The following is a 14,980-nucleotide window of genomic DNA, read 5'->3' as shown; positions in this document are numbered from 1 at the left end:
GGGAGGGAGCCAGGGTTCAGAGGGTTTAAGTAACGCTGCCTAAGGTTGCAGAGCTCACTGGTGAAGCAGGAGCTGAAATCACACGTTCTCTCTGAATCGCTATGTTCTCTTGTTTCCTTCTAAAAATCTAAGAGAAATAAATAGCCTGTTAAAATTTCCTAGGATCTCCATATGACTTGCCTGAATCAAAACAATTATTATCTATCTGTGGGTTCTCTCTCTCTCTTTTTTTTTTTTTTTTGCTTTTTGGGTCACACCCGCTGATGCACAGGGGTTACTCCTGGCTCTGCACTCAGGAGTTACTCCTGGCGGTGCTCAGGGGACCATATGGGATGCTGGGAATCGAACCCGGGTTGGCTGCATGCAAGGCAAATGCCCTACCCGCTGTGCTATCGCTCCAGCCCCTGTGGGTTCTCTTTAGAACCGCAAACTACTGGCTGTGCTGCGGGTCCTTTTCCTAGACTCAGGGTTCACCTGCTGGACTTGGGAGCTGGGGGAGCAGGGGAAGGCAGGACCTGGTCACGGCCACCAGCCTCGGTCAAGTGCAACTCCACTGGGGCTGGAATCCAGGACACATCGGGAGGGGCTGGGGGTGACGCTGTTCCCAGGACATTCTGGGTTCTGTGCCCCAGGCCCGCGTGACCCAAAGGAGTGGCCATCAGGTGAGAGCTCTGGGCTTCTGACTGGGGGAATGGATGCCCTGGACCACTCCAGACTCCCATCAGGTTGCTGTCCGTGAGCCCCCCGGACCTGCACTTAGCAAGTACCCCAGAAGGTCCTGACACACGCTGAACTCAGAGATCAATGCTTAGAGCCGGGATTCTGGAAGAAGCCAAGTGGGGGTGAGGTGGGGTAGAGAAATAGGATAGGGGTACAGCACTTGGCTGACCCGCTGACCTGGGTTCGATCCTCAGCACCAAATAGGGAAACCCAAGCCTGGTCAGAAGTAAGCTCCGAGCACAGCCGAGAGAGGGTCAGCCCCTTCGCCTGACCCCCCAAAAAGAAGACAAGAAAGGACACGCACCAGTTGAGGCAAAACAGAAACCTCTTGATTTCCCAGCGTCTGACAAAAGGGCAGTGCTGCTTTCCATTATAAGCGGATATGAAAAGCTATGGTAGGGCAAATATTCCTGAATGTCACCAAAGAAATGAAATATTTTCAGAAGTCATCAGATGGTGAATTTCCTGAAATCCTGTTTTCATGCTTTTTTTTTTTTTTTTGCTTTTTGGGTCACACTCGGCGATGCTCAGGGGTTACTCCTGGCTCATGCACTCAGGAATTACTCCTGGTGGTGCTCGGGGGACCATATGGGATGCCGGGAATTGAACCAGGGTCGGCCATGTTGGCTGCGTGCAAGGCAAACACCCTACCTGCTGTGCTATCACTCCAGGCCCTGTTTTCACTTTTTTGTTTTGTTTTTGGACCACACTCAGTGATGCCCAGGGCTGACTCCTGGCTCTGCACTTGGGGATCACTCCTGGTGGGCTCAGGGCACCATACGAGGGGCTGGTTTTCAAACCTGGGTGGGCTGTGTGTATGGCGAGCACGCTACCTGCTGTACCATCACTCTAGCCCCTGTTTTCACACTTTATCATAGAAAATTACAAGTTATGGGGGATCAGAGAGATAGTACAGTGGACAGGGCACTTGCCTTGCACTCGGCTGACCTGGGTTCAATGCCTGGCACCCCATATGGTTCCCTGAACCCTGCCAGAAGTGGTCCCTTCACCTAAGGACAGTAAATACATGGGACAGATAGATTGCTTCATAGCTGGAAGCCTGCCTCATGAGCACAGGGGAGAAGGCAGCTGGAATAGAGAAGGGATCACTAAGAAAAAGATGGCTGGAGGAATCGGTTGGGATGGGAGATGTGTGCAGAAAGTAGATAAAGGACCAAACGTGATAACCTCTCAGGGTCTGTATTGCAAACCATAATGCCCAAAAGTAGAGAGAGATTTCATTTCATTTCATTTCATCATCCTGTTATTCGTCGATTGCCTCGAGCAGGCCCCAGTAACGTCTCTTTCATCCTAGCCCTGAGATTATATTCAAGGCTCTTTAGGAGAATGAGACCCATCACTGTTACTGGTATTTGGCATATTGGGTACGCCACGGGGAGTTTGCCAGGCTCTGCCATGTGGGCAGGCTACATTCGATAGCCTGCAAGTCTGTCCAAAGTAGGAATGAGATAATAAGATGTCATAAAAAGATGTCCTGATAGGATGTTGCGCGGCCACATTTGCGGCCACGCGGTTCCAGGAGCTGGATTTTATAGTCTCTTAGTCTTGGCCATTGATGGGATTACACGGTGCCAAAGAGAGATTATGGGGAATATTGTCTGCCATGGAGGCAGGGGGAGGGTGGGAAAGGGGATTATACCGGGGATATTGGTGGTGGGGAATGTGCACTGGTGGAGGGATGGGTGTTTGATCATTGTGTGATTGTAACTCAAACATGAAAGCTTATAACTATCTCACGGTGATTCAATAAAATTAAAAAAAAAAAGTGACCCCTTGGCACAGAGCTAGGAGTAAGCCCTGAGCACCACCGGGTGTGGCCCCAAAACAAAAATAAAAAAAGAAAGAAAAGAAAAATTTAAGTTATGGAACCTACCATTGAGGAATTTGCTGTTTAATGTAGTAATAAAAAAAGCACATTATTCCTGGACCAGAAAGTAGGCGTTAGAGCAACGTTTCCATAACTGTCTCCACAGGACGCTCTCCTTTGCAAGTCTCTGTGTTTCGTCTTATACACTCAAGAGGATTCAAAGACTCACAATGACTATCCCGGGTGGGGGGGCAGGACAGGAAGGGGGGCAACATCTATAGTGGAGAAAAATATTCCACTGGGAGGAGGAGGTGGTGCTGAGAGGTGGTGAAGTGTTATGTATGAAACCCTCTGAGTAACAGTGCTGTAACAGGAACCCACAATGCAAAAAAAAAAAATACACACACACACACACACACATATCTCAAGAGTCTCTCTGGTGAAGGGAAGTAGACACCGGTGAAGGAATCCATATTGTAGACTGTAAGCCTGAAACATGATTATAAATAACTTTGTAATTTCACAGTGACTACAAAAATTAATTAAGGGCCGGAGTGATAGCACAGCAGGTAGGGCGTCTGCCTTGCATGTGGCTGACCTGGGTTCAATCCCCAGCATCCCGTATGGTCCCCCAAGCACCGCCAGGAGTAATTCCTGAGTGCAGAGCCAGGAGGGAACCCTGAGCATCTCGGGGTGTGACCCAAAAAGAAAAAAAAAGAAAGGAAATGAATGACCCGGTGCTTTGGACTTCCTGCGGTGTACCTCTGCTTCTCTGGCTGGCCCGTGGAGACCGTCCCGGGGGACGAATGTCATCGTTGTCATCGCCGTGCCTTTTCATTTCCTTCCCCTGCCACTCTTCCTTTTCTGGTGCTCAAAAACTTACCCGTGGGGAGGCTGGAGTGATAGCACAATGGGTAGGGCATTTGCCTTGCATGCGGCTGACCCGGGTTTGAATCCCAGCATCCCATACGGTCCCCCAAGCACCGCCAGGAATAATTCCTGGGTGCAAAAGCCAGGTGTGTGACCTGAGCATCACCGGGTGTGACCCAAAAAGAAAAAAAAAGCCAACTTACCCATGGAACTCGTGTCTTCACTGCATACTTAGCTCACATGGGGCGAAGAAAAACCAACCCCCCCGAGGAGTTGTGAGTCTCGCAGAGCTGGGCACCTCCCGGCCCCCGTGAACCGCACCCGTGACGGGTGTGAGGCCGAGAATACACCCTGGGATGAACTCAAGAAACACGACTGCTGCCGGCACCCGGTGGGGGCTCTGGAAATGACGAGAGGACCAGCCCCAGGCCTTTCGCAGACGGGTGGCCAGTCCCCCAACACAGGAAGGCAGCCTGGTCATCCCTGGCTGGACGGAAACCTTCCTGGCCCCCCCGGTATTTTCTACATGGAGACCCAACCCTCACTCAACAAGTCTTGGGGCGTTCCTTGGGGATTCGGTGGAGCAGCTCTTGAACATTCTAGAAGTGCCACGGGAGTGTGTGCACCTGTTTGGTGATGTTGCCGACACGCCCTCTTCTTGCAGGGGGCGGGTCTGGCTCCCCCTTCGTCCTGTGCCTGGTGGTCCTACGCCCTTTGCCCTGGGCCTTGGGGCTGTCCCGCGTCTGTCTTGGTGGGCACTCAGCGCCCTTTTCCATGAGGGTCCTTCCTGAAGCCAGGGGAGGGTGGGACGTGTGCTTGTTGGTGGTTTGAGTTGCTTTGGTGGCCACACCCAGCAATGCTCAGGGCTTACTCCTGGCCCTGCCCTCAGGAATCACTTCTGGCAGTGCTCGGGGGACCCAATGGGATGCCGGGGATTGAACCCAGGTCAGTCGAGTGCAAGTGATACCCCCTGTGTTATCACTCTGGCCCCAGTGGGCAGTTTTGTAGGTGCAGGCAACAGTCTTCCAAAGAGGAGGGAGCGCGTCCGACTCGGCGACATCTAGGGGACCTGCATGGCCCTCTGACCATCCCATGGCACTCCGCCCTTCTAACTTCAGCACGCCGGGGTGGGCTTTGGCTCTGCAGGAAGCGCTGTTTTCCCTCTGTCCTATTTCACAGAGGATCTGAGAGATGGAAGTGCTGTCCGCAGCACTCAAAGGGGACAACGGGCTTCCATGCTGATGTCAGATCAATGCACATAATTGATCTGACATCAGCATCAAGTTGGGAGGCAATGTTCTGATGAGTACAGTGTCCGGGCAGCTAAGTTCACGTCTCATATATATATATATTTTTTTTTCTGGTGTGTGTGTGTGTGTGTGTGTGTGTGTGTGTGTGTGTGTGTGGTGTGGTGGGGGAGAAGGAGGGTTTACACCCCGGCAGTGCCCAGGGCTTAATCCTCTGCCGACTCTGTGCTCAGGGATCTTGCTCAGTGGTCCTTGGGATGCTGGTGATTGAACCCAGGTCAGCCGAGTGCAAGGCAAACTCCCAACCTGCTGTGGGCAACTAAGTTCAACAGGGCAAACCCTCACACTTAGCTCTGCGGTGCCTCTGTACAGAACGTTTGCTGAGTCAGAGACGGAACCTGAGCACCCTAGAACCAGAGGTGTCCAGAGACATGCGCCTCCTCAACCATCAAAGCCTGGGGCTGGAGAGATAGTCCAGGGGGTAAGGTGCTGGCCTTGCACACAGCAGCCTGGGTTCGAGCCCCAGCATCCCATATGATCTCTGAGCACAGCAGGGAGTGATTCCTGAGCGCAGATCCAGGAGTAAGCCATGAGCACTGCATGATGTGACCCCCCAAATCCCAAATCGAAATAACGATAATCAAAACAACAACAAAAGCACCCCCAAAATCAACTGGAGACCTTAGGTAAATGATTTACTAATTTTTTTTAATTATTGTTGCATCAGGCTGGAGTGATAGCACAGCGGTAGGGCGTTTGCCTTGCGCGCAGCCAGCCTGGCCAAGCCAGGTTCGATTCCTCCGCCCCTCTCAGAGAGCCTGGCAAGCTACCGAGAGTATTCAATATGCCAAACATAGTAACAAGAAGTCTCACAATGGCGATGTTACTGGGCCCGCTTGAGCAAATCGATGAGCAACGGGAGGACAGTGTGTGTATTGTAGCATTGTACCAGAATAAAAATTTTTAAAAATTTCAAAGCCTCCAAGAGCGCCAGCTGCCCTCCCTGTTTGCTGTTGACCTAGTTACACTTGTGGGATGTGAGGGAGCGAGACAGACTTTGGCCAGGGCGTTTTGAGGCGAATTTAGTTAAAATCCACATGCGACACTTATTTTATCTGGATGTTCTCTAATGTGTGGCTTCAATTCGGGGCTCCACAAGCACCGCCCTGGAATACAAACGGGACTCGAAGTTCAGGCAACGCCCGTGAGGTCTCCAACCTGCTCTTGGCTGAGCTCACAGTTACGACTTGTCTAACTTCAGTTTCTCCATTCAACTGTGGAGGGAACACTTATAAGGACCAAGATGAATTTCCAAAGACTCAGTTTGGGGGAATGGCCAATGTAAATGTGCATCTAACCTAGTTAGAAAAAAAAAAAACCCTGAAAATACACAAAAACTATTTTTATTATTTTTCAGTGCCTGTGGTGGAAAGGAGGGTCGAACCCATGGAATGTGACGCTGTTCCCAGGTATTCCTAAAAGTGAGTGTGGAACTTTTTTTTTTTTTAAACAAAATGGGGATATTTATTGCAAAAGCAGAAGAGAAAGAAATTCCTTGCCTGGGAGACACTTACATCGGACTAAGTCAAGGGTGTGTGCGTGTGTGTGTGCGTGTGTGTGTGTGTGTGTGTGTGTGAGAAATTGTGCTACAGTGACATCCTGGCAGCAGAAAGCGGGCCACATGGCGCATGCATTTTTGATTACTGCTAATTGCTCTTCCAAAAGACCTCGCTCATTTTCATATCCCCAGTGGCACGGGAGCTCCTCTGTGCTCTGCTCGGGAGGACAGATCTCTATAGCGCTGAAGGATACCCCCGCCCCCCCTTCAGAGGGGGTGACCACACAAGGCAGCTGGAAGGGAGGCCCCCAGGGAGCTGCCCGGGTCACTGGCGCTTTAATTAATAACAGGAGGAGCTGACGCTGGCAGGAGCCACCAGAGGAGGTCAGGGACAGGTGACAGAATCAACATGTCCAAAGAGCTCCTGACAACAGGCAATTAACACGAAGAGATGCAAGGCAGCAAAAGCCAAATCCTACACCTGAGAACCGAGAGAGCTGGGGCGGGGGAGGGGCAGGCTCCACTCTGAACCCGCATGGGACCCTGCTGCCTCCCCCCAGGGTGTCAGCTCACTGGGAGCAATGGGTGCGGAGTGTCTCCAGTTGTGCTGGTGGGGGACATGTTCTGTCTCACAAGGAGTCATTGGACTTTGTAGAGAGGAGGCATATGGTCATGAGCACTTCCAGATAGGGCCGCTAAACTAAGGAAGGGAGGGAGGGAGGGAAGGAAGGAAGGAAGGAAGGAAGGAAGGAGGGAAGGAGGGAGGGAAGGAGGGAGGGAAGGAGGGAGGGAAGGAGGGAGGGAAGGAGGGAAAGAAGGAAGGAAGGAAGGAAGGAAGGAAGGAGGGAGGGAGGAAGGAAGGAAGGGAAGGAAATGAAGGAGGGAAGGAGGGAAGGAGGAAAGGAAGGAAGGAAGGAAGGAAGGAAGGAAGGAAGGAGGGAAGGAGGGAGGGAAGGAGGGAGGGAGGGAAGGAGGGAAGGAAGGAGGGAAGGAGGGAAGGAAGGAAGGAGGGAAGGAAGGAAGGGAAGGAAATGAAGGAGGGAAGGAGGAAAGGAAGGAAGGAAGGAAGGAAGGAAGGAAGGAAGGAAGGAGGGAAGGAGGGAGGGAAGGAGGGAGGGAGGGAAGGAGGGAAGGAAGGAGGGAAGGAGGGAGGGAAGGAAGGAGGGAAGGAGGGAAGGAGGGAAGGAGGGAGGGAAAGAGGGAAGGAAGGAGGGAAGGAAGAAAGGAAAGAAGGAAGGAAGGAGGGAAGGAGGGAAGGAAGGAAGGAAGGAAGGAGGGAGGAAGGAAGGAAGGGAAGGAAATGAAGGAGGGAAGGAGGGAAGGAGGGAAGGAAGGAAGGAAGGAAGGAGGAAAGGAGGGAGGGAGGGAAGGAGGGAAGAAAGGGAGGAAGGTTGAGGGAGGAGGAGGGAGGAAAGGAAGGAGAGAGGGAAAGAAATGTAGGAGGGGCAGAAGAAAGGAAGGAGGGAGGGAGGGAAGGTCGGAGGGAGAGCGCGTGTGTGCCGGGAGGAGAGACAGCCGGGCCTCAGGAGAGCCCTTCCAGGGCAGCCCCCGGGCCAGCTCGGGTGAAGAGCTTTGTCCCTCCTGGCCGTGCTTCTCCTTCCTTGCATCCTGACCTGGGGGCACTCATGTGAGATGCTTCTGCTCCTGCGTCAGTCCCGGGTGATCACTGAGTCTGCAACTGATGGGATCATCTTGTTTTATTTTTGTTTGTTTGAGGGCCACATCTGGCGGTATGCAGGGTCGACTCCTGGCTCTGAACTCAGAGATCACTCCTGGAGGGCCTCGGGGGACCATGAAGGCTGCCAAGGATCAAATACAAGTCAACTTCATGCAAGGCAAACTCCCAACTCACTGCGCCATCGGTCCAGCCCCTGGAGAGATTTTTCTTTTCGTCTTTTTGGGTCACACCTGGCGATGCACAGGGGTTACTCCTGGCTCTGCACTCAGGAATTACCCCTGGTGGTAGCTCAGGGGACCATATGGGATGCTGGGAATCGAACCCGGGTCGGCCATGTGCAAGGCAAACGCCCTCCCTGCTGTGCCATCACTCCAGCCCCTGGAGAGATTTTCTTTAGAAAAGTAGACCCTGGGCCAGGGCAATAGTAAGCGGGGAGGGAGCTTCCCTTGCATGCAGCCAACTGGTTTCAAACCCGGGCACCCCAAAACTGTCCCCTGAGCATCGCCAGGAGTGATTCCTGGGTGCAGAGCTAGGAGTAACCCCTGAGCATTGCTGGGTGTGAGCCCCCTAAAAAAAAGGAGATCCTTCACCCCAGTCTGGGAAACACTGCTGCAATTCCTGGACCCTACCGGACTGGCCCACACCCCACAGCCGGGCTCCTCCAGTTACCGTGTCCTGAGGCCCTGCTTCCCCCATCTGCCGCGAGCAAAGCACCAGTCAAAGGCATCATCCTAAACCAAACACCGTGGTCCGGGGCCCACACGGCACGTGAGGAGCCACCTCTTTCCTACAGGCGTTTTTTCTAGAACACACAGCAGTGCACGATTAGGCAGGCACAGAGCAGGTGGTGTGGGACGGATCTCCAACAGGGGACAGGGAGAGGCACGAAGTGCCCCAGCCCTGGGTGGGGGGGTGACAGCACATCACAGTGTTTGCAGCAATGAAGGTGGCCCAGCCCTTCTCTGAAGGAACAGAAAACTGCGTGTGGCCAAGCACCTGGGAGGGGGGCAGCGGGTCCTTAGCAACCACCCGGAAAGCACAAGCAACCCAAGAAACAACTGAGGCGCCAGGTAAGCTCAGTGGAAGATCTGTTGTGTGTCTCAGGGCAGAAGCAGAAAGAGAACGGGGAACTGCAACTCGAGAAGTTCTGGTGCCTCATGTACCTGCCGAGGGCTGAGGCTCCAGGCTCTGCAGAGAACCCATCCTCTTGCTGACAAAGGAAAAAGAGCCCACAGGTGGGGCTGCCTCGAGGGTCGCCGGTTCAGGGTCTGCAAACACACAGCTAATCCTGTGTCGCCACGGCACTGCCCGCTAAGCTCAGAACAAGCCGTTTCACCATGTGGCCACATTTGTGGTCACATGACATCTCATACCTCACACCACTGATATTCCAAGAATAGCTCACCACATTTGAAGGGATTTAAAGTCGAAGGCAACCAATCCTTGACGGAAATATGTTTTTTACATATATGTATATACATATACATATATACATATTGATGTAGCATATACATTTATATGTATTATATGTATATATATCAATCTTCACACAATTTCCTCTTAGGAAACTTTTGTGAATCAATCATTTTCAGCAGTTTATTCATAACAATACAAATGAAATTATTTCGGTTCTGCTTTGGGGCAGGGGTTGGGGTTCCGGATGGAAACATGCAAAATATGGTGGTGGGACTGGTGCTTGAATATTAAATGTAATCAAATATTGTGAACTGCTTTATAAAAATAAAATTAAAAAAAGAACAAGCCCATTTCTCTTTGCGTACTGGGTTCCTCAGAGGCTTTTTTTTTTATTGAATCACCATGAGAATGGTCACAAAGCCTTTTAGTTCAAATCTCAGTCGGTTGGTCATACAATGATCAAACACCCGTCTCTTCACCAGTGCACATTTTCCACCACCAAGAACCCCAGTATACACCCCCCCTTCCACCCAGCCCCTGCCTGTGTGGGAGATTTCCACTTTTCTCTCTCTCTCTACGTTGATCACATTCAATATTACAACAAAAGACCCAACATTGTTATTTGGATTTTTCCCCAACATTCAGACCTGCCACAAAGACATCATTAGAAAATTTGTTTTCTATTGCTGATTATGAAGAGCATATGATGTCATGTGGCCACAATAGCGGCCATGAGAATTTGGATTACTGACATTTTAGTAATAAACCTAGAGGGATTACTGCCAGAAACCCCTGGGTTCCGAGATTGGTATGTGTGCCCCTGGGATCATGGTCGATGAGAAGCTGGAGGAGGCGTTTGAGGGTGGCAACCCGGAGCATTGTCATGGTGGGGAGCAGAGCCGATTCCACCCCCATCCCATGAAACCCCACGTGCCTCGTCAATGCAGTCTCATACCTGGCTGCTCATTAGGTTCTAAAAGATGCAGGCCACCATGTCGCCGCCGCAGAGGGGGGCAGGCGGAGGGACACACACCCTTCCCCTCCCAGGGCAGCATACCACCATAGTTAAAAACAAAGTCCAGATGTGTTTTGGTTGAGCATGATCTTTTGCTCAGATTTTCCTATCACTATTCAAACCCGATTTTCAGGGAGAAATGCTAGATCATTTACTTTCCACTGATCACTCTGCATATCAGGAAATGTCGCACGGCCGCATAAGCGGTTCAGGAAAAAGTCCTGGTACCCGCATGCCAGAGCCATGCTTGTAGAAGCTCATGGTCACCGGGATTCCATCCGGGGAAGGCGGGAAGACAGCACCTACCCTATCTGGGACCTCCCAGTGATATCGGCTCTGGATGGGGCCTGGAGCATTCTCCCGGAGCTGTGGGAACCTCCAGCTGTTTTTTTTTTTCTTTACTTCTGTGTGCTGTCCCGAAGGCCTTTTATCTGGTGTGACTTTCTGCTTTTTGGGTCGCACCCGGCGATTCTCAGGGGTTACTCCTGGTTCTGCACTCATGACTCACTCCTGGCAGTACTCAGGGGACCCTATGGGATGCTGGGAATCATACCTGGATCAGCCGCATGCAAGGCAAACGCCCCACCTGCTGTGCTACTGCTCCAGCCCCCTGGTGTGATGTTCTGGTCATGAGCTTTGCACTGATGTGGCCGTCGATATGAGACCCAGCCAAGGCACTGAGGAATGCGGTAAGCTTGGTACTTTTTTTTTTTCCCCTTTTGGGTCACACCTGGCAATGCTCATGGGCTCCTCCTGGCTCTGCACTCAGGAATCACTCCTGGCAGTGCTTGGGGGACCATATGGGATGCCCGGGATTGAACCCGGCTCAGCCATGTGCAAGGCAAACGTCCTCCCCACTGTACCATCTCTCTGGCCCGGAACCCAGCACTTCAGAAGAGACACAATGTCATACCGGGTCTGGGCCCTGGTGGACCATTTCCCACAGAAGTCACCTGAGCTGGGGCTCTGCTTTGATGATATCAGACTACAAGGATTTGGGAATCCTAAACTGCCCAGGAGCCTCCACAGATGTGTGTGAATGGCCCGGGCAGGAGGGGGGCAGCCCCACAGGCGGGGGAAGGGGTGACTCGGGGCCAGCGGGTGCTGCTTCAGGACCACGGAAAGCTCCAGGTCTCAGGGTGCATCCCAGGCAGGAGGCCCCTGGACTCCTGCAGGGTGGGCGTGGGGAGGGGGAGACTCCAGGGCTGATGGCTCATTTGGGTGGGTTCCTCCTGCCGCAGTTCAGCACAGAGGCAGGTTACAGCCCCTCCTGGGTTGCCAGCATTTAGAGCTCAAAGAAGACATCAGCTTTTTGTGTGCTAGGGGGTGGGTGGGAGCCAGTGCCTCTGCTCCTGACTGGGTCCCGGTGATGGGGCCAGAGGGAGAGCCGGACGGATCCGCCACGTCGGCCTTGGCTTTCGAAGGCGGCACGAGCAGCCGTGCTGGGAGCTCCTGCCCCGTGGGTGTGTGGATGCAGGAAAGAGGCACGTGGTGGGTTCGCGGGGTCCGGCCGAGAGGAGGCCACCCCCACTGCCCTCCCGAAAGGCTGCGAGGGTCCGTGTCCTGGTGAAGGCCCAGTCTTTAGCTGGGAGGGCGGGACAGGCGGCCTGCAGGGATTTGGGGGCCCCCTGCCCCACTGTCCCCAGTGTTTTAGGATTCCTGAGGCAGTTCCCACTTTACAGATGCAGAAACCTGAAGCACGAGCACGGGGTTCTAATAACCAGGATGTGGGGGAGCTGGGGTTCGCACCTGGGCTCACTGCCTAGAGCACTATGCTGGGCACCTCCAAGATAGTACAAAGAAGAGACGGGGCAGAGGCTGCTAACATGGCTCAGTGTTGGTGGGTGGACCCCAGAGGCAGAAGAGCCATGGAAGTTTTGTTTTGTTTTTGGACTTTTGCTTTTTGGGTCACACCCGGCAATGCACAGGGGTTGCTCCTGGCTCTGTACTCAGGAATTACTCCTGGCGGTGCCTAGGGGGACCCTATGGGATGCTGGGAATTGAACCTGGGTCGGCCACGTGCAAGGCAAACACCCTCCCTGCTGTGTTATCGCGCCAGCCCTGGATGTTGTTTTTAACTGGTTTTTGTTTTGTGGGCCACAACCCGCAGTGCTCAGGGCTTACTCCTTGTGGCCCTCTGTGCTCAGGGCTCCCTCTCAGAGGGGCTCAGGGAGCAGCGTGGGGTGCTGGGAATCGAACCGGGTTGGCCTCATGCCAGGCATGTGCCCTACCCATGGTACCATCACGCTGACCTCGAGCCATGGGAAGGTTTTTTTTTTTTTTGCTTTTTGGGTCATACCTGGCGATGCACAGGGCTTACTCCTGGCTCTGCACTCAGGAATTACTCCTGGCGGTGCTCAGGGGACCATATGGGATGCTGGGAATCGAACCCGGGTCGGCCGCATGCAAGGCAAACGCCCTACCTGCTGTGCTATCACTCCAGCTCCAAGCCACAGGAAGTTTTCAAAAGACTCCAGGCTTGAGGGTCATGGCTCAGGAAAGCAGGAGAGTGGCCAGAGAGCAGGGTGGTGGCCTCTCCTGTCGCCTCCCGAGGGGGACCCCCGCTCACCATTCATGGTCATTTCCTGCCTCCTCTTCTCTGGATGCACAAGTTGCCCTTAAGGCCCCATGGTGAGGCCTGGCCACGGGGCAGGTCACGGGGCAGGTGCTGGGGGCTGGGGGACTCCCACAGGGGGCCACAGCTCCTTCCACTGTCGTGCTGTCTGGGTCGAATTCTCACCCAGCTCTCAAGGGCATGTGCCCCTGGCCACGGGTGCCTGTCCTGCTCTCCCCACCCCACCCCGGCCATCACATCCCCTGCGGTCACGAGCCCCGAGGCTGCCTTACCTCATCTGAAGAGCCGTTTTCCACCCGGAATCTTCCAGCCCTCTGGATGGCTCCATCTGCGTCACTGGAGATGAGCTGAGGAAAGAGCGCTCGGTTAGCACGCCACGCTCTGCCTGTCCCCCAGCCTGTCCCCGCTCTCAGAGGACTCCGCATGGCCAGAGAGGAGCTCACGCTCTCCCGGAAGCCCCAGCCACCCGCTCCCAGGTGCCCCCCCACACCTTGTCTTTAGCAGCCGAGCGTGGAACACACCTGGGCCCCAGGCGTGGACACTCAGGGCCTCGGAGCAGACTCGGTACAATATTTCCAGACCGGAAAACATTCAAGACATGCTTTTTTTTTTTTTTTGGATTTTTTTTGGGTCACACCCGGCGATGCTCAGGGGTTCCTCCTGGCTCTGCCCTCAGGAATCACTCCTTGCAGTGCTTGGGGACCATATGGGATGCCGGAGATCAAATCCGGGTCAGCCGCGTGCAAGGCAAACACCCTACCCGCTGTGCTATCGCTCCAGCCCCTCGAGTCATGCTCCTTGACAAAGAATCTTTCTTTGGAGGGTGACCAGGGCTTCCCAAATGGTCCGCAGTCACTCCTGGTGACTCTCAGCCAAGGGGACAGCGGTGCTGTTTGGGCAGTGCTCGGGGGACTCTAGGATGCCCTCAGCAATGCTCAGGGGACCATGAGGTGCCAGCAACTGGACCGGGGGGAGCCTTGCAAATGCTGTGTTCCCTCTCTGGCCCCCGAAACCAACCATATCCACATCACAGAGGGCCAAACTGCCTCAAGCCACGTCTCAAGTTCGGTCACTATCACGCCAGGAAGAAAGTACCAGAACATACTCCCAGTTCTGCCAATAGCACACAAAGTTTTTATACATCCGTTTCTCTCTCTCTCTCTCTCTCTCTCTCTCTCTCTCTCTCTCTCTCTCTCAGTTTTGCTTTTTGGGTCACACCCAGCGATGCACAGGGGTTACTCCTGGCTCATCATGCACTCAGGAATTACTCCTGGCAGTGCTCGTGGGACCATATGGGATGCTGGGAATCGAACCCGGGTCGGCCGCATGCAAGGCACATGCCCTACCTGCTGTACTATCACTCCAGCCTCTGTCCATTTCTCTTTCGAAAAGGTCAACCAGTTCCTCCCAGGGCAGGCAGCCTGTATTCTAGCTCTGGCAATGCCAGGCCAACAAATAAATCATCATCTGGCTTCTAGAAGTTTGAGTTCAGAAAGAGATAAACAAAAAGGAGACCAGGGTTTTGGCCTCTTGACCCCCAAAAGACTGATTTGGCATGAAGCTCATTTTTCTCCACAGTGTCTGCGAGCTCACTGGGGGAATGACATCTCCCTTCCTTTAACCTTCAACATCTGCCCACAATGTGTAGGTCACACTCAACCCCACCCGTAGCCCACGTTCCAGGACCCAGGGGCGGCAGAACTGCCTTGCCCGGTGGGCGTCTCTCTGCAACTTGCTCTGGGCGGAAACCCAGCAAACCTGACAGCAAACGTCCCAGGTGAGAGGCTTATCTCGTGCCTCACTCCAGCTTCCGAGACCTGGAGGTGTGAAAAATAAATGGGGGGAGGGGAACTATTTGCAAATCTTCCCCCAGAAAAAGAATCTGCCGGAGATAGGGGTCCGTCTTCCCCCAGGGTTTGCATTTGAGTGCTCCCACAGGCAGGGATGTGGGTGATTCCAATTCCTCTCATCAAGAGCATAGCTGGGGACTTGCCTTCTCCCTGAGTCCGAAGGAGGAAACAGAGGCAGAGAAAGGGAAGATGACCCCAAAGTGCTCAGAGCCCACAGGCGGCC

At 53.6% G+C, this 14,980-nt stretch overlaps 1 protein-coding gene across 1 annotated transcript in view; it reads right to left on the bottom strand.

Moving 5' to 3' along the window:
- Window positions 1-14,980, bottom strand: part of GARNL3 (GTPase activating Rap/RanGAP domain like 3) — a 150,800-nt gene that overhangs the window by 58,998 nt on the left and 76,822 nt on the right. The window contains 1 exon segment of the mRNA XM_056108856.1: window positions 13,180-13,254. Within this exon segment, the coding sequence (XP_055964831.1) occupies window positions 13,180-13,254 (75 nt within the window).

The sequence above is a fragment of the Sorex fumeus genome, unplaced genomic scaffold, assembly GCF_029834395.1.
Source record: "Sorex fumeus unplaced genomic scaffold, SorFum_2.1 ptg000233l, whole genome shotgun sequence".
Classification (NCBI taxonomy): domain Eukaryota; kingdom Metazoa; phylum Chordata; class Mammalia; order Eulipotyphla; family Soricidae; genus Sorex; species Sorex fumeus.
This window is presented reverse-complemented; position numbering and strand designations above follow the sequence as displayed.